This window comes from Kogia breviceps, chromosome 14, assembly GCF_026419965.1.
Source record: "Kogia breviceps isolate mKogBre1 chromosome 14, mKogBre1 haplotype 1, whole genome shotgun sequence".
Lineage (NCBI taxonomy): Eukaryota > Metazoa > Chordata > Mammalia > Artiodactyla > Physeteridae > Kogia > Kogia breviceps.
In genome coordinates, this window is record NC_081323.1 from 85083631 (window position 1) to 85109055 (window position 25425).

General features: G+C 53.7%; 3 protein-coding genes across 21 annotated transcripts in view; 2 read left to right on the top strand and 1 right to left on the bottom strand.

Moving 5' to 3' along the window:
- Positions 1-34: 34 nt before the first annotated feature.
- PTCD1 (pentatricopeptide repeat domain 1) lies at positions 35-18200 on the top strand. 11 transcript variants are annotated; one of them, XM_067012228.1, is made up of 10 exons: positions 35-126; positions 282-379; positions 2348-2849; positions 4294-4434; positions 5968-6186; positions 6963-7064; positions 8854-9561; positions 10454-10570; positions 11274-11456; positions 12700-18200. In XM_067012228.1, exons 3-10 carry the CDS (start codon positions 2370-2372, stop codon positions 12757-12759), a joined length of 2010 nt encoding a protein of 669 aa, XP_066868329.1. In that variant the 5' UTR covers positions 35-126; positions 282-379; positions 2348-2369; the 3' UTR covers positions 12760-18200. The 11 variants fall into 11 exon arrangements, with proteins under 11 accessions (XP_066868329.1, XP_066868327.1, XP_066868326.1 ...); XM_067012226.1 differs by having other exon boundaries at positions 282-383; positions 13166-16073; XM_067012225.1 differs by having other exon boundaries at positions 13166-16073.
- BUD31 (BUD31 homolog) lies at positions 13767-23204 on the bottom strand. Of its 4 annotated transcripts, XM_059036828.2 has the most exons (6): positions 22719-23204; positions 21547-21678; positions 21001-21124; positions 16201-16323; positions 15515-15681; positions 13767-14007 (listed from the first exon to the last, which is right to left on the bottom strand). In XM_059036828.2, exons 3-6 carry the CDS (start codon positions 21092-21094, stop codon positions 13957-13959), a joined length of 435 nt encoding a protein of 144 aa, XP_058892811.1. In that variant the 5' UTR covers positions 21095-21124; positions 21547-21678; positions 22719-23204; the 3' UTR covers positions 13767-13956. The 4 variants fall into 4 exon arrangements, with proteins under 4 accessions (XP_058892811.1, XP_058892810.1, XP_066868343.1 ...); XM_059036827.2 differs by having other exon boundaries at positions 13767-15681; positions 22719-23083; XM_067012242.1 differs by lacking the exon at positions 21547-21678 and having other exon boundaries at positions 22719-23068.
- Positions 23043-25425, top strand: part of PDAP1 (PDGFA associated protein 1) — an 11453-nt gene continuing 9070 nt past the window's right edge. For 2 of the 6 annotated variants that reach the window (XM_067012238.1, XM_067012237.1), the window contains exons 1-2: positions 23055-23209; positions 23521-23586. In XM_067012238.1, the coding sequence (XP_066868339.1) occupies positions 23197-23209; positions 23521-23586 (79 nt within the window). In that variant the 5' untranslated portion in view covers positions 23055-23196. Of the gene's footprint in view, positions 23210-23520; positions 23587-25425 lie in introns of all 6 variants that reach the window. The other 4 variants (XM_059036823.2, XM_059036825.2, XM_067012239.1 and 1 more) reach the window with 4 other exon arrangements.

Sequence of the window (25425 nt, forward strand, 5' to 3'; positions counted from 1 at the left end):
GGGCCGCTCCGCTAGGCCCGGCTAGCAGCTCGTCGAACGCCCACCTGAAACCATGCGACGCGGACTGCGCCTGCGCACGGTCGGCCGAGGCACTTCTGGGAGAGGTCGTCGGGAGCGCGGAGAGTGGTGCGCGGCGCGGCGGCGACGAGAGTGGGGGTGACGCGGGGCCAGGACTGGGGGTGACGCGAGGCGGGGCGGGCGTGCCGTGGGCTCGGCGGCAGAGGTGGGGCCGCGTTCACTGGGTCGAACCCTTGGAGTGAGTTCCTGTTTGACCCTCACAGGAGCCCGGGCTCCGGACGAAGACTGGCCAGAGGGGCAGCGAGGGTCGCAGCCAGAGTCGGAGCCGGGGGCGTCCGCTGAGGAGACCGAGGCTCTAAAGGCCGGTGTGGAGAGTGGGGGCGGGTCGGCCTGAGGGTCCCTGGGAGCGTCCGGGGAGGGGCTGGTCCCCCAAGGGAGGACGGCGGCCCCGTGTCTCTAATTTAGGGTTTAGTAACCCGGGTGGGTTGACGAACTTGGGGTGGAAGGAATTACACCTTTATTGTCTCAGTGTGAAATTTAACAAGTACTTCGGTGACTGACTAAGTGGCGTTCGCTCTGCCCAAAACGAAGTCGCGATTGCAAATGGGGATGAGTGTAAATGATGGTTGGAGACAGAGTATTTGCAACTCCGACAAACTCTTCTCCAGTTGTCGCTGCTTGGACATGACGATAGGGCTTGTTATTTAATGCTGTAAAAAGAAGCATCTGTACTAATACAGTATAAGTTTGTTTTAAAGACATTTTGGTACCTAAATCAATATCAGTAATTAAAATTCTCTATTTTGATTAACGTGCGTAAACCCTTTATTTAATGTGGTCACTTAAACATTTAAAATTACATGTGGGCTCGCATTACATTTCTCTCGGAGCTTCACCAGGTGCAGAACGGTAAAGGTCCTCTGCACTGGTGTCACTAGGGTGCTGGTCAAGAGAAGCTGTTTGATACTATTCATGGACTTGGGTTCAAAGCTAGCCAGTTCCAGAGCTAGTGGATCTCGCCCACCCGGCTGCTGCAGGGCCCCCAGCAAGTCAGTCCCCTCCCTGGGCCACAGATAATAATTTTCTAACCTGCTGTCCCCTCTGAGGTCTTTCCACCTTCTGATATAGCCAGACCTTAAAATGTGTTCTTGCTCGTTATTCTGTTTTTTTTTTTTTAATTCAGGAAGCTCTCTTCTCTCTTCTTTGAATGAGTTTAAGTATTCATCTGTTTGGGGGAAAAACTTTTTGTCAACTGACAGAGTCCTTAAATTGGGCCAAAAGCTCTCAGAGTAGATAAAAATTTCCCCAAATTGCTTAAGTAACTAAAACTAGGCATATCTACCCATCAAAATATTTTTGATGGGTGATATTTTTTTTATTAAATTAGTTTCAAATATGTAGACCAGGATCTCTAGCCTAACTGTGCAATAGAAGTATAATGTGAGCACGTATGAAATTTAAAATTTTTAAGTAGCCGCATTAAAGTTTAAAGATTGTGAAATCAGTCTCAAATTTTCTTTAGCCCAGTATATCGAAAATATTATCATTTCAACATGTAAAAAAATGTGTAGTTTACCTTCTTTTTTTGTACAAAGTCTTTGAAATCTGGTGTATAATTTACCTTTAAAGCACATCTGCATTTAGTCTAGCCACATTTCAAGTGTCAATAGTCACATTGGACAGCACAGCTGAAGCCCATTTGTCCGTGAATTTTGCAGAAGAGAAATGTTTAAGTTAACTTCTCTGTGCAGAGGCCCAGAATGCCAGTGTTTTTTTCCTAATAAATGATAATGCGATAATTTTTTGAATACTTATTAAACCCCAGGCATTATGCTAAGAACATCTCACTTAATTCTTATGGCCTTGTGGTAAGGTGAATGGGTCTTGCAGCTGAAGGAATTGAGGTCCAAGAAGGTCAAGTAATGGGCCCAGTCGCTCAGCTCTGGCCGGGGCTCAAAGTCAGCTCTGACTTGAGTGCCCGGTCACTTAGGTCGTGGCTCAGTGATACAGATCAATAGTTTAGGTCTATCGAATGCTCACCATGCTGCACCTGAACGCTGATATCTGAGATTGAATCACTGTTACAGTGCTGTGTGGGTGGTGTTATAGTTAACCCCAGTTTATAGCCGAGGAGACTGAGGCCAGAGCAGTGAGTGCTCAGGGACTCAAGGATGGTTGTTTGGTGGAGCCGAAATCTGAACCTAACCCTAACCCTAGGCCTACTTTCTAACCTCAGGGCTCGTGCTTATACGCACCTTCTCGGTCTTCTTTCTGCCTTTTGTGACTATGAACTCGCGTTGACTTTCACTATTTTGCTGACCTGTGCCAGGCCCTGGAGGGGAACGCCAGAGATGGACCTCGTGAGACTCCCGCGGCTCTTCTCCGGCCCCCGCCCCGTGGGATTGGCCATCCTGCACCGCCTTGACGCCCTCAGAGCCAGGTGGGCCGGAGGCAAGGAGGGGCCCACGTGGCCGAGGGCCCAAGGGCTGATTCGGCTAGCGCCAGCAGCCTTCAACAGCTCCCTCTCTCAGCTGCCCCTCGGCCCGCGGAGCCAGAAGAACACAGGCAGCCTGAGCTCTGACCCAGGCCAGCCCAGCCCCACGGCCCCCCAGGAGGAAGGGGAGGAGGAGAGCTTTGGGACTCTTTCCGACAAATACTCCTCCCGGAGAATGTTCCACAAATCGACGGCCCAGTTGTATAACCTGCGGCTCAAGGAACAGAGTGTTGAAGAAGATGAGGAAGGGGAGCTGCAGCCAAAATCGTGGCAGGGCCCGAGAAACACCCCTTACTGGTACTTCTTTCAGTGCAAACGCCTGATCAAGGAAGGAAAGGTAGGGACCCTTTGGATGCTGCTGCTCCTGGCTGCTGCTTCCACCGCGCCGTGGCGTTTTGTGATGGGCCGCCCAGCCTTCCAGTCATCTCTGAAGGGTGGGGTGCTGAGGGCTCCTCTCTCCTCTCTGTCTTCACTCCCCGCTCGGTGCTGTACCAGGCGACCCGCCAGCCTCCTGGCTTTCAGCGCCCCCTCCTTCATGCTGGTCCTACCTTCCTGTTACCAGCTCGGCCATCCCAGGGACTCCCCATCTGTGTATTCAGCTGCCTCCTCACCGTCTCCCTTATACTTACCCTCGGTGGCCTGCAATTTCTGTTTCCAACTTTGATTTCCCTATGCTTTCTTCATCTCACTCGGTGGTAACCCCATTATCCATCCACCCAGGCCACATGCCTTCAGGTCATCTCTGAGTCTTCTCTTTCTCTCACCAGCCCTAGCTTCACAATTTCTCCCGTCCTAACTTCTCGCAAGCCTACCCCTGAATGCCCAGGCCGAGCCTTCTCATCGCCCCCGCTCAGCTATTACGACACTTGTCTCTGGGCTCCCCGAGGCTCTCTCCACCTCTTTCCAGGATGTGGGCTCGCAGCTTGGAGCCATCTCGTTAAAGCAGAGAGCACATGGCCTGACTTCTCTCTCCCGCTCTCCCAGTGAATTCAGTGACACTGGGGATGTGCATTTCCTTAAGTATTGATCACGACGTTCCATTTATATTTAAAAATCTCTTGGAGGCATATGTCGAAGCTTTGGTGAATGAAGTGACAGGATGTCTGAAATTTGCTTTCACAAATTCAGTTTGCAGAAGGAGTGCAGGGTATAGATGAAACAAGATTGGCCAAACGTTAATAGGCATTGTAGTTACACTATTCTCTTTACTTTTATGTATATTTGAGATTTCCCTTAATGAAAAGTTGAGAAATAAAGAGAAGCTGGAGTCCTCACAGTAGCTTATGAAGCCTGCAAGAACTGCCACCCACCTTCCACTCCCCTTACCTCTCCGCCCGCACCTCCCCTCCTTCACTTACTCTGCTGCAGCCTCCTCTCTGCTCCCACAGCTCCCAAGCATACTCCAGCCTCGGGGCCTTTGCACTGGCTGTTCCCTCAGAGAGCCACGTGGCTCCTTCCCTCACCTCCCTCAGAACTTTGTTCACCTAGGCATTGCCCCTGCCTCTCAGGGAGTTCCCCCATGGCAGTGGGACCAGGAGCTCTCACAGGTGGTGGGAGACTGGTGGGCTTCCTTCCTGGCCACCGCGAAGGCCCATGGCGGCAGACCATGGGTACCAAGAGGCTGGTGGCAGAGGCCCAGGGTGGGTGTTTGTCTCCTGGGCAGGCCTGAGCTTGGGCTCAGCTAGGGTCCCCCAGCCTCAGTCTCCCTCCCTCTGCTGAGGGTCTCTGAGGCCACCCTGAGTCCCCCCCACCATTGTGTCCTCCCCCCCCCCCTTCCCCAGCTGGCCGAGGCCCTGGACCTGTTTGAGAGACAGATGCTGAAGGAGGAGCGACTCCAGCCCCTTGAGTGCAACTACACCGTGCTGATCGGGGGCTGCGGGCGGGCCGGCTACCTGAGGAAGGCCTTCCAGCTCTACAATGACGTGAGCATGGGCCTGGGGGCAGCAGGGGCCAGGCTCCATAGAACATGGGCTTTGGGCCCCAAAAGAGCTGGGTGCAGATCCTGGATGTGTCACCTGCTAGTGCATTACCCCCCCAGCCTCAGTTTCATCGTTCATAAAATGGAGGTGATCTCAGATAACTACGTGATGACATGGAACGTCCTCCAGTCCCTGTCTGGGCCATGGCAGGGCCCACCGGTCCCCTTCCTTTTACACTGCTACTCCCAGTTAGTTTCGTTTGTGTTCCTTCTGTCTCACTCCCATCCTCACGCTACACACGGGTGCATATATGCACCTTTCTTCCAAAGCTGATCCTTTGAAAAAGGGCTTTTATTTCTCTTGGAAGATGGTTTTACTTTACATTCGCCCACCTCTGGGGTGTGTTGTATTTGTCATTCTCAGAGCCAGGAAGCTGCTTCCTTCATGAGTCAGGAAAGAGCTGTGCCTGAGAGGACCATAGACTCTAGCAGAAGTATTCCCATCTTCTCCTATAGCCAGGAGCTGGGAACTTCCTTTATTCCAGCAAGAATTCTTGGGAGCCCTAGTCTCGTCATTTGGGCCTGGCCCGTAGTAAGTCCTTAGTACACGCTGTGGAATATGTGAACATATACAGAGCATCTGCCCATCCTTGAAGTTGGGATCACTGTCTTCCTTTTTTAGATGAGGAAACTGAGGCGTGGAGGGATGAAGTGCCATGTCTAAGGTTACCTCTCTCTCTCTCTCTCTCTCTCTCGAGAGTGCTGGACTTGGGAGTTGAGCGCGAAATGGCCTGAGAACAGGGTTCTGTACGCTCTGCAAAAGCTAGTCACCTACCCTCTGTCACGTTGCCCTTCTCTGGGAAATAGCGACTGCTTGGCTTTACCAGGAGTTTCTCAGACTCCGTCACCTGGAGGGCTTAATAAGCCCAGTGTCAGCCCAGGGTTTGTGACTCAGCGGGGGTGGGGTGGCGGCTACTGAGGTGTGCTGCAGGGACCAGCTCCTGGCTGCTGCTGCTGCTGCCGGGGCCTCTCTCCCATGATGCTCTCCCTTGTAACAGCCTTTCGAGGTGACCGTATCACCCCCATTTTTCCAATGACGAGCTAACTTATGACCCCTCAGGTAGTAAACATTGGAGCTGGGGTTTGATTACCACCCCCCTCCACCCTTTCCCAGACCAGATCCACCCCATGGATCTTAACAGTCAGCGTGGCCTGGTCGGCCACAGAGCCGGGGCATTGGGGAGACCCTGCTGCAAAAGCACCCCAGGCCCAGGGTGGACTGCTGAGCACCATGGGGAGGACGGTTTCTTGTTTGGAGCATCTGTGGTGCGGGGTCAGTTCCCAGAGCCCCTTGGGCTGAGTCAGAGGTTCAGAGAGCCAGCTCTGCGTGTCACTCAGCTCTGCGTTGTCACAGGCCTGGCTCCCAGGCCTGTTCAGTGTGGTAGCACGGTCTTCTCTAGCTTTCTCTCAGGGTGGCCATCGTCTTTGCGTCTGGCTGATCCCAGAGCCACCTCCAAGTTTCTCCCCGTCTCCACAGATGAAGAAGCGAGACCTGGAGCCCTCAGATGCCACCTACACAGCCCTGTTCAACGTCTGCGCTGAGTCCCCCTGGAAGGACTCTGCTCTGCAGAGTGCCCTGAAGTTAAGGCAGCAGCTTCAGGCCAGAAACTTTCAGCTCAACTTGAAAACGTACCACTCCCTGTTGAAGATGGCCGCCATGTGCGCAGACCTCAGGATGTGCCTGGATGTGTTTAAGGTGGGACATCCCTTCCTTCCCGCTCCCCATTCGGGGCCAGTCCCACGTGGCAGGGTGTGAGGCTGTGTTGTCTGTGTTCCTCATGCAGGAAGGTTCAGGGGCCGATGAGATAAGCCCCGTACTGGGCTCTGGGGTTCACAGGTGAATCCCATGCGACCCTGTTGTCAGAGGCCTGGGTCTGGCAGACAGAGAGGCCCCCAGCCCCGTGAAGGCGGTGGGTCGTGTGCTCTGCCGTGTGCAGTCCCGCTGGATGGGACTCCGTGGTGCCGTACCAGAGGGTGGGCTTCATGGCGCTGAAGGTGAGCCAGTGCTCACTGAGGGGTCGTTCCAAAGGTCCTATAAGGCATGTCCTGTTCCCCCACTTCATAGATGAGGAAACTGAGACCAAGGAGCATAATGCCTTGCCCACACTCCCACAGCGAGCCAGTGGTGAAGCTGGGACTTGAAGCCAGCTCTGTGCAATTCCAAAGCCTCATGTACAGGGGTTAAAAGTGGCTGCTGGGGTGGCCTTTGCGGAGAGGCTGCAGAGAAGTGACCGGAGCAGAGCCAGGAAGAGAGTCCTGGGAAGGAGAGGAGAAGGGGGTGCAGGCAGCAGTTAGCTCTGCTCAGCAGCTGGTACTGAGCTGCCCGGAGCCGGAGTCAGGACCCACCTCTTCCAGAGGCGTAGCCCTGAGCCTGACCTGGGGTGTCTGCCCTTAGCCAGCCCCATTGGGCCTGGGCCTGGGCCTTGGCTCTTCTGCACATTCTCATTCGGCCCTCTTTGTTCCCTCCCCCAGGAAATCATCCAGAAAGGACATGCGGTCACAGAGGAGACCTTCAGTTACCTGCTCATGGGCTGCATCCAGGACAAGAAAACGGGTTTCCGATATGCCCTGCAGGTCTGTCCCGCCTGGCTCTGCCTCCTGTCTCTCCTGTTGCCCTGCTCGCTCCCTCTCCGTGTGCCTGTGTTGGCTGCACCTGATGATCCTTCGTGCGTTACTTGAGCCCTTGCTCCTGCCCTGTGCTGGGTGTCTTTATATTTGTGATCTTTTGGCCTTCCCAGAGCACGCTGCTCCCTGCGTTTTACAGATGGCAGGGAGGGAGGGCACACGGAGGAGGCGTGGGTGCTGCTCCAGTCGGGGCACAGCCAGCCCACACTCTCCCACTCCGCTCGGTGGCTCTCTGTGCAGCCGGCCCAGACCCACTGAGCTTACGGTCCCTGAAGGAGTCCAACCCATCCCCCACTCAGCGTCTCTGCGTGTGGGACCCAGAAGTCAGCATTCAGTCCTGAGAGAGCCTCACGGACATTAATGTTGAGACACGCTGCTCTAATCCCATCTCATCGCCCCCCTTATCAAGTGCGGATGTGGGATTAGCACTGGTACCACAGCTGCCTCCCCCCCTCTTCGGGTGGGAAGGATCTCCGGGGGCTCAGACACCTCCTGTGTCAGAAATGTGGGGTCTCAGCCGCACACAGGCCTCGTGCAGCCAGATGGGCATTTCAGCAAGATCCCCGGGGGGTTGGTGTGCACGGAGTTTGAGCCCCAGTGATCTGGGACGGCCCTGGACCACGTGCCTCCCCTCTGCAGACCCCCTGGAAACAGTGGCTGCCAGCCATCCCCTGGCTGCTTTATAGACAGGGTCTGGTTCCTCCCTCTCTTTGGCCTCGATCTGTTCTAGTGAGAAATAGCCTCTCACGCTAGCAGCCGGGTTGTGTCATGCACTGGTTAAACTGCTCAAACTGGGCACCACAGCCCCGTTTTAGAGACGAGGAGGCTGAGGCTCCCGGAGGTTGAGTAACTTGCTCGAGGTCTCACAGCCACCAGCAGAGCTGGGATTTGAACCAAGAATCCCTCCTGCCACGGGATAGCGTTTGTGTCCCTGATAAACCTCAGTTCTGTCAGCATTCCCCATGGAGGTGGCTTCCCGACCCTTGCCCTCCCCACGACCCTGTCTGGTGGACAGCGGCCCTCTTGCATGTGGCACCCACCTGGGCCTGGCCGGCCCTGACTCGTAGGCACACTTGACGTGAGCTCCTGGCAGCTGCACGTGGCCTCCCAGTGAGCCCGTGGACAGGAGCCAGCAAGACCAGTGAGCCTCGTGGGGCATCTCGTGGCATCTTGGTTGGTGTCAGAGTGACTGACACGTGGTCAGACTGCCCCCTTGAGACACACAAGTGTGCTAGACTCCTCGCTGAGGGCTGAAAACGACCTCATCTCAAGGGGAGACAGGACTGCCCGGGCCCACAGCTTGTGAGGCGCTCTTCCTGGCTGAGACGCCCCTCCGCCAGCACCCACTCCGTGCTCTCGAGGAAGCTGAGGACGCCGAGTGGGGCAGGGCACACAGCAGGCACTCAGGAAGGGCGGCTGAGTTCAATCCTTAAGTCAGCCTGGACTCCTCCAGCACCTAGCCTCTCTGGCTGTCCCTCCCCAGGGGAGTAGGGAGAAGGGCCTGGGAGAGCCAGAAAGATGGAAGTGCGACACGGTTTTGGGGTGAGCCAGAGGAGGGGAGGAGCAGCGCCCCGTGGAGGCCCCCAGGTTCTGGGGTTCTTAGTGGCCCAGAGCCTGGTGTCCTTCCTGTGTCCCTCTCGCCCCCACGTTTGCCAACTGGTTGCTGCCTCGCGCTGCCTGCTCTGCTGAGGGCTCTTTGAAGCGGGAGCTGGGGGTGAGGCCTGTCTCTCCTCGGCAGGTGTGGAGGCAGATGCTGAGCCTGGGGCTCCGACCGAGCCGGCACGGCTACAACCTGCTGTTGGGGGCAGCTCGGGACTGCGGCCTGGGGGACCCGGAGGTGGCCTCGGCAGTGCTCCTGAGGCCCAGGGAGGAGATGGTTCTGCTCCAGCCCCCGGCAGGTGGGCGGCAGGCAAGGAGAAGAGACGGGGTTGGGGCAGACGATAGCCTGTCAACCAGGCTGCACGTGGAGGCCCTGGAGAGGCAGCTGTTTCTAGAACCTTCTCAGGCACTTGAGGGGCCTCTGGAGCCCCAGGAGGCCGGAGCCCGCGGCAAGGCCCAGCCTGGGGTGGAAACCAAGGCGGAGCCTGACCACGCTGTGGCCCTCCCCTCTGCGGCCCCGGCGCCGTCTCCCTGGGGCCTGGAGGCCAACCTCCTGACTCCGGGGGCGGTCCCCTCGGCCGTGGTCTCCTTTGGGACTGTGACCACTCCAGCCGACAGGCTGGCCTTGATGGGGGGCCTGGAGGGCTTCCTGGGAAAGATGGCGGAGCATGGGCTTCGGCCCGACATCAAAACCCTCACGCTCCTGGCGGAGGTGGTGGAGCCCGGGAGCCCCGCAGAGGCCTCGCTGCTGACCGTCTTGGACGCGCACCAAGTGGAGGCCGACCTGACCTTCTTCAACACGCTGATGAGGAGGAAGAGCAAGCTGGGTGACCTGGAGGGGGCGAAGGTGAGGGGCGTGGGGGAAGGCACGGGGCTCCCGGCTGGGCCCCTCCTCTCCTTCCGCCTCGGACCCTCCCCTGCCAGGTGTGTCCGCCGTTCCTGCGAGAGGGGCGCAGACTGTTGGAGCACCTGGTGAAAACCTGGGAATCAGGTGGCGAACCAGCCATATTCCCCACCCTCCCAGAGGGGCCACCCTTCAGCCCCGCCCCCGCCTCATGGACTTCCTCACACTCACCCTGTGCTTGATTCTGTTCTGAGAGCTTCACCTCCGCTCGTTTCTTTACTGACCATAGCAGGAGGCCCCGCTGGCCTGTGGCTTTCCTCATCTCACAGATGGCGACATTGGGGCCCTCACAGGATTTTTGTCCATTCGTACAACGTATTTCTGTGTGATGCCCCTTTTGCCAGAAGCTCTGACCTGGGCCCTCCTGAGAGCTGACAGAGGCAGCCTCTGCCTTCAGGCCCTCAGAGCAGAGCACAGCTTTCTCTAGAGCCCCTCGCTGGGCCCCGCCCCGAGACAGCCAGGTTGAGCGGGCATCTCTTCCCCATCTCCTGCCCGGGGGCTCCCTCGCCACACTTCCCATGCTGTTGTCGGCTTTGTCTCCTGCCCTGGACCACAGGACCGCCATCCCCTGAGGCCCTGGTGCTCGATGGACATCGAAGGCCCGAGTGCAGGGATGGATGGTGGCCGGCAGAGGAGCGGAGGGGGCAGGAACGTGGAGGGCGTTAGAAGAAGGGGTGACGGGCGACGGACAGGCGGGCTGGGAGGCGGGGGCCTTGCAGAGCAGCTGACTCCTGGGGAGCCGGGCCGAGGCCTCTGCTCAGTGAGGTCAGCAGAGAAGGCTCCTGCCAGGGCCGGTGGGCCACAGCCTACACTGATGCCGTGTCTGTCCCCACAGGCACTGCTGCCAGTGCTGGCAAAGAGGGGGATCGTCCCCAACCTGCAGACATTCTGCAGCCTGGCCGTCGGGTGCCACAGGCCAGGGGATGGCCTGCAGCTGCTTGCAGACATGGGGGTGAGCGGCCCGGGCCCAGGCAGTCCCCTGGGTGCTGAAGAAGAAAGCTGGGGCGGGGGGCAGGGTGCGAGGGCGCCCTCCGAAACAGCCCAGGCCTCTGCCCTCAGGGTAAGCTGTCGGGGGCGGGACAGGGAGAGTGGGGTCGCTCTAGCTGCAAGTGTGCAATGGTCAGTGGCCCGATTTGGGAGAAAGGAAAGCCTGGTGAGGCGCTGCAGGAATGGGCGTTGAGGGCCAGGGGTGTTATGATCACCGAGGTGGTGGCTGCGAGGTGAGATTGAGGGGTGGGGGCAGGTCTTGGCCCCAACCCTCTAGAGGCATGGAGGCCATGATGGGAGCAGGGAAGGTACCAGAATTCTCGGGGGCGGGGGTGCAGTGAACCACAGGAGGCGGTCTCCTGCCCTGATGTGGTTTACCGCCCGAGTCTGTTGGTCTCTGAGAACAACCCACTACTTGCCATCCACGTTCTTCAGGGCTGAGAGGGCGGGGTCCTCAGCCACCTGAGATGGAGCCCAGACCGGCGGACGTGGGGCGGGGGGCGCGTACAGCCCGTTGTTGCTACGAGCTTCTGCCCTTCTTGTCCCTGGCGGCTGGTCTGCAGAGCGGGCCTGACTGGCAGGGTCGCTCCCCAAGCCTGACGTGCCGCCGTGGGCCGCTCTGTCCGAGCCGCTGCCTTCTCGCTGACGGCGTGTCTGTGATGTTCCAGAAATCCCGGATGACCCCTAACGCCCACATCTACAGCGCCCTCATCAGCGCGGCCGTCAAGAAGCTGGACTACGCCTATCTCATCGACATCCTGAAGGACATGAGGCGGAACAGGGTCCCGGTGAACGAAGTGGTCATCCGCCAGCTGGAGTTCGCAGCCCAGTACCCACCCACCTTCGACCGGGTGAGTGCGCCAAGCTCTAACGTGCCCGTCGTCTCCCTGACCAGCGCCGCCCCCCACCCCGCCCGGTTCTGACCTGCTGGGATTGGCATCCCATCCTTTTGCTTTAAACTGTCGGTGGCTTCCCTTGGGGAAAATTCCAAACTCCTCAGACCGTGGCCTGGCCTGCGCGCCCCTGTTCACGTGGCTCATTTCGTCCTAGGCCACTCCTCCCTCGGTTCATTGGCCTCTTTCCTGCCTCGGGGTTTTTGTATTCCCTTCTCCTTGAGTGGCCGCCTGCTTTTCTCAAGGCTGTGGTTCCTTCTCATCTGGTAGGTGTTGGCTCAGGTGGCTCTTTCTCAGAGGTGCCCTGCTGGCGGCCCCCATACAAGCACTATTCCTTTTCACCCTGTTTCACAGTCGGTAATTACACGCACATGTGTGTGACTCTTGCGTTAAGGAGATTGTAAAAGCCCCTAGAGGTGGAGACTGACTGCCTTGGTCACCTGGGTCCCTGGTGCCTGCCTGTCATGCGGCGCCCAGCACAGATTGTTGTTTGTCGAGTGAATGGGGACGGCAGGAAGGCAGCGATAGAATCTGATTTGTAACGGCCACTTCTCTCCTTGCTGTTCTGAGGACATCAGGCTCCGGGGCTTTGGTTTTTAGGTCCGCTGAGTCAGACCCTGTGCTGAGCACCTCCAGAGCAGCTGTGGCCTGACTGGGAGGGAGACAAGTCGGCCAGGACACACCAAGCCAGGGGACGTGGGGTCAGGGACGGCTGTGCAGGGGGGATCCTCGAAGGCTTAGTGAGAGCTAGTGAGACAGCGGTGGAGGGTACGCCGGAGGGCACAGCTGCTCATCTTCGAACAGCTGGTTGTTAGTCTTATCTTACTGATGCCTCAGGGTTCTGTAAATATTCTGGACACTAGTCTTTTGTTGGTTTCATGTTGCAAGAATCTTCCGGTTGGAGGGTTGTCTCTTCACTGTGTAGGGCCACTTGGGGTCTCCCAGGTTCAGTCAACAGTCACCAAACTACCAGAAGCCTAAAGCTTATTGTATTCAGTCATACATTCATACTCCCTCATGGGGGACTTTCTTCTACTTGTGATCATCAGGTTTTTGCTTCACGTACTTTCAGGCTCTAATAGGTACAAGTTTAGAGTTGTTAAACCTTTTGAATCAACCCTTTTATCATCATGTAGTAACGGTCTTTATCTCATACGTTTTGTCTGTTTTTTCTCTGGTCTTCTCTGTGTTCCTCTGCCAGCTTTCTCTTGGCGTCTGCGTGGCACGTCTTGTTTCCTTCCCTTCTCCCCTCCTCTCCTGAGGCTCTGCAGCAGTGCCGAGATGAGTCAGAGGGAGGCGATGGCTGTGCCGAGCTGGAGGCACTCAGCAGACTGTGGAGGCACAGCTGGTGGCACCCAGCGATTCTAGCTGTGCGGGGCTGGGGTGCCATGCCTGGGTATAGGAGCGCAGCAGCACAGACTCAGGAAGGATTCTTAGCAGATGAGAGAGAATCCGGGTCTGCCCCACGGTACAACTTTGTTTCTCTGCTGTACACTGCTCGGTGTTGAGCGGCTTTTCTGCCCTCTCCCTTTGACCGACTGGAAGCACGAACAGCTGCCCTGAGCCCTGAGCCAGCCGCCATGGTTTGGGCTCAGCGGTAGGTAGCATGCAGTGAGTCTAATCGTGGCCCCTCTGAGCCTTGGAACCCCACACTTTTCCAATTACAGTACAAAGGGAGAAACACCTACTTGGAGAAGATTGATGGCTTCCGAGCTTATTATAAGCAGTGGCTGAAAGTGATGCCAGCAGAGGAAACCCCCCACCCGTGGCAGAAGTTCCGGACCAAACCAAAGGGAGACCAGGACACCGTCACTGTGGCCGATGTGGACAGAGGCTCTGGGGGCAGGTGATGGGGAGACCCTAGGGGACCTCCAGCAGAGCTGGAACAAAGTGCATGGCCTTCACATGGCTCTGCAGGAGCCCCAAGAGTCCCTTTCGTATTCAAGACACGTGAACATGTCGGTGTAGCTGCAAGCTTGAGGGAAAGGTCTGGGCTACAGTAAGAGTTGCAGCTTTTTGCAGGCATTGGTTTGAAGTTCATGGCAAGTCCAAGAGCAGCTTGGGCCACCTTGGTATGTCATCTTAGGCCCTCCTCGCCTGAGAGGTTGCCACCCCCATCACTGATGAGGAAAGTAAGTGCTCAAGGTCACACAGCACCTGTAAGGTGCAGTTAGGATCACGCCTTAAGGGCGACTGGTCTCCAGGGCTTGGCGCTGTCCCACTGGGTTCCACAGACTGCTGGCTCTGAAAGAAGGCAGGCAGGACCCAAAAGGTTTAAGAGTTTTATTTCTACAAATCACAGCGTATGAACACCAAAGCCTTGACACATAGAGACCATGCCCCTACTCGGGCCCGGGGAACTGCTCTGAGGAGAAGCTGCTCCCAGGAAAGGGTGGCGTGACGGGCAGAAAGCTGCGCAGTCGAGTCCAGGGTGGAGAGGGGTCGGGGCCCGACGGCCTCAGCCAGAGCAGCCCCGGCAGCCGCAGTGCGTGCACTCGATGATCCGGCCCTGCAAACAGAGGACAGCTGAGACCCTGCGCCCCCGCCACGGGCCACACGCCGGAATCCTCCTGCGGGAAGGGTGGCCATGGGACATCCACAGGACACTCCTCAGAAACCCTCCGCGACACTGCTGGGTGGGGAAAATTCGGTTTCCTTGTGAAGGTGGAAACAGCTGCTGTTGACACTATGGTTACATCTCTATGTGGATTTAATTTATGCAAATTCAGTGTGCACACTTGCTCCCCAAAAAGGAAAAAAAAAAAAATCTGTGTAAATGATTCTTGTTTTTCTGCAAAGCACGCAGGACACACCCTACAGTGAGCTGGGGGTGGGTCTGCTACAGCTCAGGGGGCTCAGTGCCAGGGGCCTCAGGGCCTCCTCTGGGCTGGGGAACTTTCCACTGTGGGCTCAGGAGAAGAGCGGCGCGTACTTGAATCTGTGTGGCAGCGGGATAGTCTTGTCCCCCAGGCTAGGTGTGGCCCAGTGTCTGGCCGGGGGGAGCCCACCCGGCAGACAAAAGGGCAATGGTGTTGCTTTTCCTTTTTCTTCTTTCTTGGAGGAGCAAGACTCTGGTCTAAGGAAACAAGATCTGATGGTGAAACCCAACTAAATCTGCAGCAGGCTCTGCTCTGGCCATGTGTCTGGGGCAGGAGCCCCAGCTAGACATCACCATGGAACCCCGGGGCTCTCGGAGGAGCAGGGCTTCTGCTGCTTTGCCACCCCCCTGCCCCCACCAGAGCCCAGCACCAGAGCTGCCCCTCAGGAGGCAGCCCGTGCTCGCCCTCCACTGCTCCACAGGCCCGTCCTCGAGCTTCCAGATGGTTCAGGGGGACAGAGCTGCCTGCTGAGCTAAAGCCCTTGGCCCAGAGCCGAAGCCCTACAAGCTGTAACTAGTGCTGTGGCGTGAAGGGACCCTGTGACGAGGGACCGTGTGAAAGAAGACATCTGGCCTGACCTCCCAGCGGGGCCCATGGCAGTCAGCCGAGGGGCCACGCTCAAAGGCCGCTAACGGCCAACAGGCCAGCAATGCTTCTCTGCCTCCTGCGGCTCCACTTCAGAGGCATCTGTGCGCAGAGCTGAGCTACTGCACACCCAGCCGTGCTCCCCAGCCGCCCAGGAAGTTCTGGCAGGAGGCGCGGTGATGCTAACATTGAAGTGTCACTGGGAAGAAAAGGAGGCCTGGAAAAAAGGGCGGCTGAAGGGCGAGCACCGGAGGGAAAGGGACAAGCTCCTGCCGACTGGCCCACCCTCCCGGCCACCCTGGGGGTGGGTATCATCACCCCCATTTGGTTAAGTGAGGAAAGGAACCCAATAACTTGCCCAAAGGAGGAGGTGAGACTGGCCCCCAGACGTAAGATAACTCCCTGGCATGGATTCCTGACCAGAGGGTCTCACTGCTGGGGGGATGGCCAACCACAAAAGAGAACAACATAGATACCCTGTGGTCACTAGGGCAGAACCCTGACAGTAACATCACACCCAGTCGTCAGACGTGACAGGGGTGGAGACATTACCACTTCCAGCTTGCTTTTGGGGACCCGGCAAATGCAGTTCGTCCCAAAATTGGTGTCCCGTGTCTGAATGCACCGCAGGCAGCATAGGTTCTCATATCCCTGCTTTTTCCATTTTGCGATCAGGTTTTTATCTGCGTAGCCTTCTTTAATACAGTATTCATACAGTTCTGTCAAAAAGATGGGGAAAGGGCATCAGACCATAGTATAACAAAGCTCCCCCCACCCCTGGCCCATCACTACCCACCCTTAAAGAGTATTTGGCCAGGGGTTTCCCTGGTGGCGCAGTGGTTAAGAATCTGCCTGCCAATGCAGGGGACACGGGTTCGAGCCCTGGTCCGGGAAGATCCCATATGCCGCGGAGCAACTAAGCCCGTGCGCCACAACTACTGAGCCTGCGCTCTAGAGCCCACTCTCTGTAACGAGAAGCCACTGCAATGAGAAACCTGCGCACAGCAACAAAGAGTAGCCTCTGCTCGCCACAACTAGAGAAAGCCCGTGCACAGCAACGAACACCCAACGCAGCCAAAAATTAAAATTTAAAAAAAAAGTATTTAGTCAATATTGTCCTGGCCCCTCTCCTTTTTTTGGTGGTAAGAAACATCATGACACTTGCTGAGGTTTCAAAAATTAACTAAATCTGAAAGCTACTCAAGTTGGGAAGGTCAAGAGAGAATTTAGTCAATTACCTCTGCTTATGGCTTTCCGCTTGTAGAAGAGGTCAAAAATATAGCGGGTTTTCTGGTGATGGATCCTAAAGATGGGCCACAGAGATTCCACTTTCCTCTTTCCCTCGTGAGGTTCTGTTTCAGCTGGAGAGAAAACACATGTGTTCGTTTTTGGGGGGATAGGGTAGTCTGCATAGGATATAGTGTTATTTTTTTAATAAGTAGGGATAAAGAATAAATCCTTTGTACCCACTAGGATGGCTATAATCAAAATGACAGTAATAAATGTTGGCGAGGATGTGGAGAAATCAAAATCCTCATACACTGCTAGTGGGAATGTGACATAATGCAGCTGCTATGGAAAACAGTCTGGCAATTCCTCGGGAAGTTAAACAGAGTAACCATGTGACCCAGCAATTCCACTCCTAGGTATAGACCCAAGAGAACTGAAAATGTGCTTGCACACGAAAACCTGTACGTGAATGTTCATGGTAGCCAAAAAGTAGAAATCACTGCAGTGTCCATGAACTGATGAATGGTTAAAATGTAATCTAACCACATGATGGAATATTTTTCAGTTATAAAAAATAATGAAGTACTCACACATGCCACAACATGGATCACTCTTGAACACGTTATGCTCAGTGAAAGAAACAAGTCCTCACAGACCACCTATTGTATGCCTCTGTCTATACAGACAGAAAGTAGATTAGTGGTTGCCTAGATCAGGGACACATGGGGAAATGGAAAGGGAGACCCCTGCTAAAGGGGGTGGGGTTTCTCTGCGGGTTTCTCTGCGGGGTGATAAATACTGTAAAACTGACTGTGGTGATGATTGACTAACTCTGTGAACACACTAAATGCTGCTTAACTGAACACTTTAAAAGGCTGAATTTTACAGCATATGATTTATGGTTCATTAGGGCTGGTTTTTTTTTTTTAAAGATAAAAGGTAAGCCATGTGACTTAAACATTAATTGCTTTAAATTATAAATGCCTTTTAAATTAGATAAATTAGAAAGCACAGGTTTTAAAAAATCAAAGACAACCTCTGTTGATACCCGGGTCTCTATCCTTCCAGACCTATTTCTCCAGCATAATAATTTCTCAAGATAATTCTGGACCTACAGATGGGCATTCTAATAATCTTTTAAGGCACCTCTAATTTCATTTCCCAACCCAAATTGTTTAGGAAAAAAAGAAAAAAAAAAAAAAGACAAGTCTGAAAGTTCTTAGCATGGCGAGCCTGCAGGAAATAATGGCTCCATCAAGACGTGTAGGATCAGGTAGCAGCTTGCACCTGCCAAAAGGCAAGTCTTTCTCTTAGCATTACAAGCTGATCTTTGTCACCTCTTCTCGGTTTTTAGGGCAGAGGAGAAAGGTGAGAAGGGTTAAGAAACCTATACCTCCATTTCTCCAACACCGAGGCTGTTCTATTACCTAGAATGTGTAATTCAGCTCAATAAACAGGATTCTGTGATCCAAGTCAAAGGCAGGTGTTGCGGACTCAGCAACACTGTGTGTCTGCTGTAGGCAAGGCCATGCTCCAGGTGCCCAAGATACGGCAGTGGGCAAGACACAGAAAGCACAGAGCCATGATCTGAGAGGGAAGCAGATCAGCCCTTGGTGGTTAAGTGGTAACGGCCACAGAAAAGAAGGGAACAAGGAAGGGGATGGCAAGCAGGGAAAGACGGGGACTGCCACTTTATACTAGTCATCAAAGGAGACATCCGCTCAGAGACCTTAAGAAACAAGACGTGCAAGGTGGGCTGGGGGGGTGGGCAAAATGGGTGAAGGTGGTCAAAGGGTACAAACTTCCAGTTACAGATAAGTCCTGGGGAATCTACAGCATGGTGACTATAAAGTTAATGATACTGTACTGTATATTTGAAAGTTGCTATGAAAGTAGATCTTAAAAGTTCTTATAAGAAAACAACTATGTGAGGTGATGGGTGTTCAGAAAACTTGTAATAATTTCACAATATAGTCATACATAAAATCATGTTGTTCACCTAAAACAATACATTGTATGTCAATTATATTTCAATTTTTTTTAAAAAGAGAAAAGAGGAGAGGAGCGAACATGTTTACAAGGCAGAGCCAACAGCAATGTAAAGGCCCTGAGGTGGGACTGTAACGGGGTCAAGGAACAGCTGTGTGGCTGGGGGCTTGGTGGGCTGGGGGCACTGGGGGGTAGGGGACGGAGTTCAAGGGGTGCGGGGAGAGTGTGCTTGACCTGGAAGGCCACAGAAGGACTTGGTTTTGCTCTGATGGGGGGGATGAACCACTGCAGGGTCCTGGGCAGATGGTGATGTGATCTGATGTACAACCTAAAGCCCTCACCCTGGCGGCCCCGTGGAGAAGATGCAGGGCGAGCAGGAGCCAGAGGCTGCTGCAGGCACCCAGGTGACAGGTGAGGGCGGCCTGGACCAGGTGAGGGGTGGCAAGGCTAAAAGGAGTCCGATTTTAGGTTCGTGACTTCTCTAAGGTTTCAGTAAGGATAACTTCGAACATACACAAAAGAGAACAGTATACTGAACTCCCAAGTACCTTCTACCCAGCTTCAACAGTTAACATTCAGCTATTTGTATTTTATCTGGTTCTCCCTACTTTTAGGAGTTGGGGGAACTGGAGTATTTTAAAATGAAACTTGTAGTGTTGAGTCAAGGCTGGAGAAGACATTTGTTCATCAGAGTCGAGAGTGTTTTGGAAAGCCACGTGACTAGATGGGATGACTGAGGGAAGGCGGGGGGGGCGTGGAGCTCCTCAGGCTGCCATCCTGGACGTGGAACCTTCCTGTGCTTTGAGTCATCTCTCAACATTTTAATCGTAGCATCACCCACATTTTAAAAATTTCTTTGTGGACCCATTTTCACAAGGTCATGTGAACATTCTTGGATATCATTTTGTACAGGTTCGCACACACAGTAGAAGGCAGCTTTCGGTGGGTGATGTGGAGTCCTGCCACTAGGAGGGTATGAAAAGAGGCCAGAGGTAGGGGACACTGGCACAGATGAGACTTAGGTGTCTGCCTCTTTGCTAATGCCCCAAACTGCCTATTAACTTCAAATTTCAATTAGTTTAAAGTACTTGTGAAAGCAAACTTATTTACAAGTCCTGGTTACAGTCCACGGAGAGAGTGCCTTTATTTCTCAGTCACCCATAAAAACCCCTGCCACACATGACTTCCCCCATCTCTGCCCCTTAGTCCCTATAATCAGGCTCTTTCTGTTTGGGAACTTACAGGACAAGAGTGGCTATACAAAAACTTGAGTAGCAAGCTAAGAAACATAGAAAGAGCTGGGCAGTTGTGCTGAGCTAGGAAATAACAGGGACAAACTAGGAGAAAACAGGAATTTTCCTTCCTAAGATAAGGGGACCAGCTGCTTCAATAAGTGTGAGTTGTCCTATAAATGGCCCTCAGCTCAGAAGGACAGGCCTGGCAATGCCACTGGCTTTGGGCCTTTGCGGGCCCAAGCCTCCTCCATGGCCTAGGAGTGCGGTCGCAGATCCCACAGGCAAAACTTGCGCAGAAGGCTACAAACGAGGCTGGCAGCCTCCACCAGCCTGAAGGCAGGCTCCCACAGACACTTTTGTTTAAGTCTGAATTTTAAATTAGAAGATTCCACACAGGAAAGCTGAATTTCTGCTTATCTTGGAAAAAGAAAAACACTCAGCAAACGTGGCAAAGCCGAGGCCGCATCCCACGTGGTAAATGGCCCTGGGTGAGCAGCAGCTTCTCCCCATCAGCCCCAGAGCTCCCTGTTGTTCCCAACACTAAAGCCAGCTCTGGTACCACCTGCCAGCCACTCTGTTTCCTTTATCGTGGAAGCGAGAGCAACATGAAAGGAGGCCTTAAAACCTGTGTATCAAAAATGGGAAAGCAGAGAAGAACTATATGTTTAAATAAAAACAAGAGAAAGAATACTTCTTTTGACGGTAAAGAATATCACATACATCTAAATGCTCTCCCTCCAAAAAGTCACCCCTTAAAAAGAGGACTCACAAAAATCTCCTATTACAGCAATCTCTAAGTTCCTTTATGTTGAATAAAGATCTGTTTGGGGAAGAAATCTCTCAGCCCAAAATGACCTGATTAGTGCAAGTTCTGGGTATTTAATAGAAGTTACCTGATACAGTCAGCTTCAAAGGAAGCAAAGTAACTTAACACCCACTTACTACTTATTGTTAGAGGTGTGACTTCATAATAACAAAGGTTAGATTAATTACCAAAAACCTTAAAAAAAATAAAGATCGCTTTAAAAAGCAATTCAGTAAGTGGTCATACTGTGACAGGGCCGACAGATGCTTGTGGCTTCAGATAAAATTTCCCCAAACTGCGCACTACACTGACTCGCAAAGTGCAGGATCACACACAACATTTAGAGGGAAGTGAAGATGATGCAGAAACAAAGTGATGATGAAAGCAGAGGCTCACAAGAAAAATCCGAATAAAAATGTTTCAGAACATTTGGAAGTGAAAAAGAACGGGATTTTCCAAGTAAATATATTTTGTATGATTTTAAATATACCTCTAACCAACACAGCAAATGATTATAGGTAGACTACTTGATCTATACTCCCTAAAGCTCTTATATTCAAAAACATTTTTGAGGACCTTTTCATTTGTATTATCTTACTTTCTGGCATTTACAGTATTCCTAGCAGTTAATAAGCAAACAAAACATGTCAGTGTCAGGAGGCCACAGTGGTACAGCCTGTCTCTTCCCATTTATCCTTGCATTTATGCCTGGCCCCTTGAAGCATGTAAGCCTGTGACCCCTGGACACGGCCCACTCACACAGGAACTCCCCGACTCACCTTCTCTCATCTTTTGATCTAATTCATCCAATGTTGGCTCGATCAACTCCCAGCCATCTGGGGGAGCTTTCCGGCTTCTTTTGACTTTAGGCATTTTTTTCCCCAGAAAATAATCTGCAAAGATCTGTGGGGAAAAAAGATTAAACGAATTGGTTTCGGAGCCTCAGATCCTCAAAAGACTTCACAAGCCACAACTCTGGTGCACACTCATGTCCCTAAATTGGTTTCCTCATCTGTAAAGGGGGGATAATAGAATCTACTTATTGGGGCCATTGTGAAGATTAATTATATGTAACATGCCTGGCATTTAATGTGTGCTTACTAGATTTTTGCTGTTATCATTAACTGACATCAACTATGAGCCTGTCCCTGTACTGAGAACATAGAACAAAGAATAAGACACACACTGTCCCTGAGAAGGTGATATTCTAGCAAGGAAATACAAAGTGAAAAGGGAATTACAACACAGTGTGAGGACGACTATGCTTGGGAGAGCGAAGAAGATGAGTGTTTAAAAAGGATAAAGACAGTGTGAAACCAAAATACCTTATAGGGTCTGTTTCCCAAGAGTGTATGTAGCAGAAAGAAAGATCTCTGGTCTCGTCAGTTACAGGCTTAGGTTCTTGGCCAGCTGTGACTTTGGAGAGGTCACCTTCCCTCTCTGGTCCTCAATCTTGTCTATAAGACGAGGACAGTGTATTAGCCGGATGGCCAAAGTCTCTTAAACCCAACAAACATACTACATAAAGGAAAGTCATGTAAAGCCCAACAACAGACCAGTGCAAATCTACACAGCAAGTCATTTTTCAAACCGCATAGCATTTCCTAGGTGGCAAAGAGAACTCAGGTTAATGATCTCATCTTTAAGCATAGCAGACTCCTCTCTTCCAAGTTCATTGAGTTCCTCCCCTCTGTAGGGTGCCTGACAAGTTTATGAACCCCGCCCCTCCCTTTCAGGAATTCTCCGTAACAACCTTACAGATGAAGATCAAACTACAAGAGGTAAACTCAGGGTCGCACACAGGTGGGAACTGGAAGGGTCCGACTCTAATCGGGGGCTCCTGACTCCCAAATCAGTGGTCTTTGCACTTGTCTACCCTGCTATGAAGCTAGAGACGGATGGAATCTGGTCCCTGTCCCGACGCGCAAGGGCTGGGAGGACAAAGACACGGGAATGACCGCTCTGCTAAGACCCAGGGAGATTCGAGGGTCTGGCCCAGCCGGGGAGTTACAGGAGGCCTCCCAGGGGAGGTAGCAGCTAAGAAGTAACCAGATCAAGGAGAAAGAGGTGCGGGGCCGTATAAGAGAGGTGGTAGCACTCGGAAGAGGCGGCGAGCGGAAAGGCGTTCGGAGGGAGGGAGGGAGGAAAAGACGTTACAGCCCGGGTTGTAGGAAAGGCTCAGAAAGACGACTGCATCTGAACCGGGCTTACGAGAACGAGCAATATTTAGACAAAAAAAGTTCCAGGCGGAGAAAAAAAAAGCATGGAAAATAAAGGGGGAAAAAGCCTAGAAGCAAGGGAACCCCCCAAATCTCTCATCCCTTCAGCCGAACGAGCAAAGCGCCGCCTCGTCTCTGGAACTCACTTCGACCTCGGTCCAGAGGCCCGAACCCGTCCCAGTTCAGCTGTTCAGATCGCCCTTCTGGGCCAATGCAGACCTCCGATCCCTGGCCCCAGCAGTCACCAAGGTACTCGAAAACAGAGGAGAAACACTCACCGCGGCCTCGGTCACCGTCGGACGCCCCTTCTCTATTGCCTGCCTCTGCTTCCCAAGTAATCCCTTCAGGATGAGGTCCTCGCGGAGCCCCGCCCCACCTAGCGCGGAAATTGCGTTATCTTAGGTGTCCGCCGCTCTGACTGTACAGAATTCCAGAGCCGCTGTCGCCTTTTGCCCTCACTTCCCGGGAGGTGACTGGCAGGCTTACGCGCTGCCCCCGGAGCGGGGGCTGGGGGCTCTGTTGCCCAGCAGCGCGCGTGCGAGCCTGGGCTCAGGCGGTGCGTGGGACAGTCCGGCCTCCCTGAGGTCCCCGGTCCTCGCGGTGGCCGCGGCGGCGGCGGCGGCGGCAGCGGCGGCGGCGGAGGGCTGAGTGGGGACGGGGCCGGGGGGAACTGGCCGGGCGGAAGAAGTCGAGCCCGAGGTAGTTCCGGTTCCGGTGTCAGCTCGAGGCGCCGCCGCCGCAGCCGCCGGAGCCGCGATGCCTAAAGGAGGTGAGGGACGGGCGCGCGTGGCCCGCGGGCCTCGAGGAGCAGCCCGAGTCCGGCTCCCGTTGTCCACTCAGCCCGCGGGCGCCTCGGAGAGCGGTGCAGAGGGAGGACGTCCGCTCGGGCTGAGGGCCAGGGCTGGGCCTCGAAGCCCAATTGTCCCGCTGGGGAAACTGAAGAGCGTAGTGGCTTTGAGCCACTGCCTCGGGGGTCTGAGGAGATTCGGAGGCTCTGGGTCCTCGGCGACCCGGAAGGCCGATCTAGGGCGCCCTTCTCCCGGCCTAGGGGGGGTGTCTGAAGTTTCCTCCCACTTTCAGGCTCGCCGGGGACTGAGTCACCGCATCGCGCGCCAGTGCCGGACCCGCCTGCCTCGCGCGTAAAACGTGGGTCTTCCTGGGTTCTGGGCGAGCCAGGCCTGCCTCTTGCGACCTAACTTGATGCTCTTAAGCCTGGCCGACCTAGCTTTGACTTTCCTATTCAAGCGGCTTGATGTGTGCCTTTGAGCCAGTCGCTTAACCTCCCTGAGTCTTAGTTTTCTCACTTGCAGGTGGGGTTGTGATTGTACCTGCCTCATAATACTGACGCGAGGTTTTAACTAGGTAACCCACGTGGAGAGCGCATCGCGGTGCTGGATAGTCGCTAAGTGCCCAGCAATAATTAACTACTGTTAGTCGTTAGACTTTGCCAGTTCCTTGGCCAGGAGCGTGAAGGATCCATGGCTTCCCAGTACGTTGTAGACCATCCTCCAACCGCTTCCCCCTTAAGGTCAATAGTGCTCGACCCGAAGCCCAGCTGTGTCACTGTCTAACCTTATGGCCTTGAACAAGTTCTTTAACTTCTTCCTGCCTATTTTCCCCATCTGGAAATAACCCTTAGCTTGGAGAGCTGGGTCGGGGTCATAAAACTAGAGCACTCGCAGTGCCTGGCTGGCTCCTGGCGCAGAACAGATGTTCAGTTGGTATTGGTTGCTCGTGTGTCATGTTGGTTAAGATGCGTCAGCCCACAGGAAGATCTGCTTGGAGCTTTTACAAACCTAAATGACTTCCTGACTCTCTACTACCAGGGATATTGGGGTTTACAGAGCTGAATCTCTTTAAACTTAGCTTTCTACTGGTTTATTCTGTGGTAGGAAAAGCCTTGTCTCTTCTGTGTTCCCCAGTCTCCTGTTCTGCAAAAGGAGGGGTACTAAGGGTACCTTCTAGCTCCAGAATTCTGGTTCTAAGAGTCCTACTTAATAGATGCTTTGAGCCAAGGTTAACTCCTAAATATGGATTGTTGTTTAAACGACTTGGCTTTTTGGCTTGTGAAAGCTTTATGGGCAGATAAGGTTTACATTTCTTGCTTGTGTTAATTTGCTTGAAAAGTAAAAGAGAACATGAAGGGATTTCCTGGTGGTCCAGTGGCTGAGACTCTGCTCTCCCAATGCAGGGCATCCGGTTCGATCCCTGGTCAGGGAACTAGATCCCACATGCCGAAACTAAAGACCTGGCGCGGCCAAATAAATATTTTTGAAAGAGAGAGAACATGAAGATGTAAATAATAGTATAAAATTCTCCAAGAGCCAAGGACCAACTCTTGTTTCTGTTATGAAATCTGTGAAGCTTTTTTTTTTTTTTTTTTTTTTGGCTGTGTTGGGTCTTTGTTGCTGTGCCCGGGCTTTCTCTAGTCGCGGCGAGCGGGGGCTACTCTTCGTTGCGGTGCGCGGGCTTCTCATTGCGGCGGCTTCTCGTTGCAGAGCTCGGGCTCTAGGCGCGCGGGCTTCAGTAGTTGTAGTGCGCAGGCTCAGTAGTTGTGGTGCGCAGGCTCAGTAGTTGTGGTGCACGGGCTTAGTTGCTCTGCAGAATGTGGGATCTTCCTGGACCAGGGCTCGAACCCATGTGCCCTGCATTGGCAGGTGGATTCTTAACCACTGCGCCACCAGGGAAGCCCCCTGTGAAGCATTTTTAAAGGCATGGAAAGCTTCTGATAAGAGTTACTGTAGACCAAGCTAAGATCATTATCGCATAGCCAAGCGTGGGGGATGAGAACCTATAGTAGTCAGTTTTGAATTGTTTCTGTTACTTAGAGTATTAAGAGGGCAAGAAAAGATGTTGGCTTTTTGGGTGGCAAACTTGATCTCTCACAGTAGGACTTAGATGAGCATAGACTGAGACACCCCTGGGAACCCTGGGTAGGCATTAAAAATGGGTGGTGTGGTCTGCAGCAGCCCAATTATGGCTCTG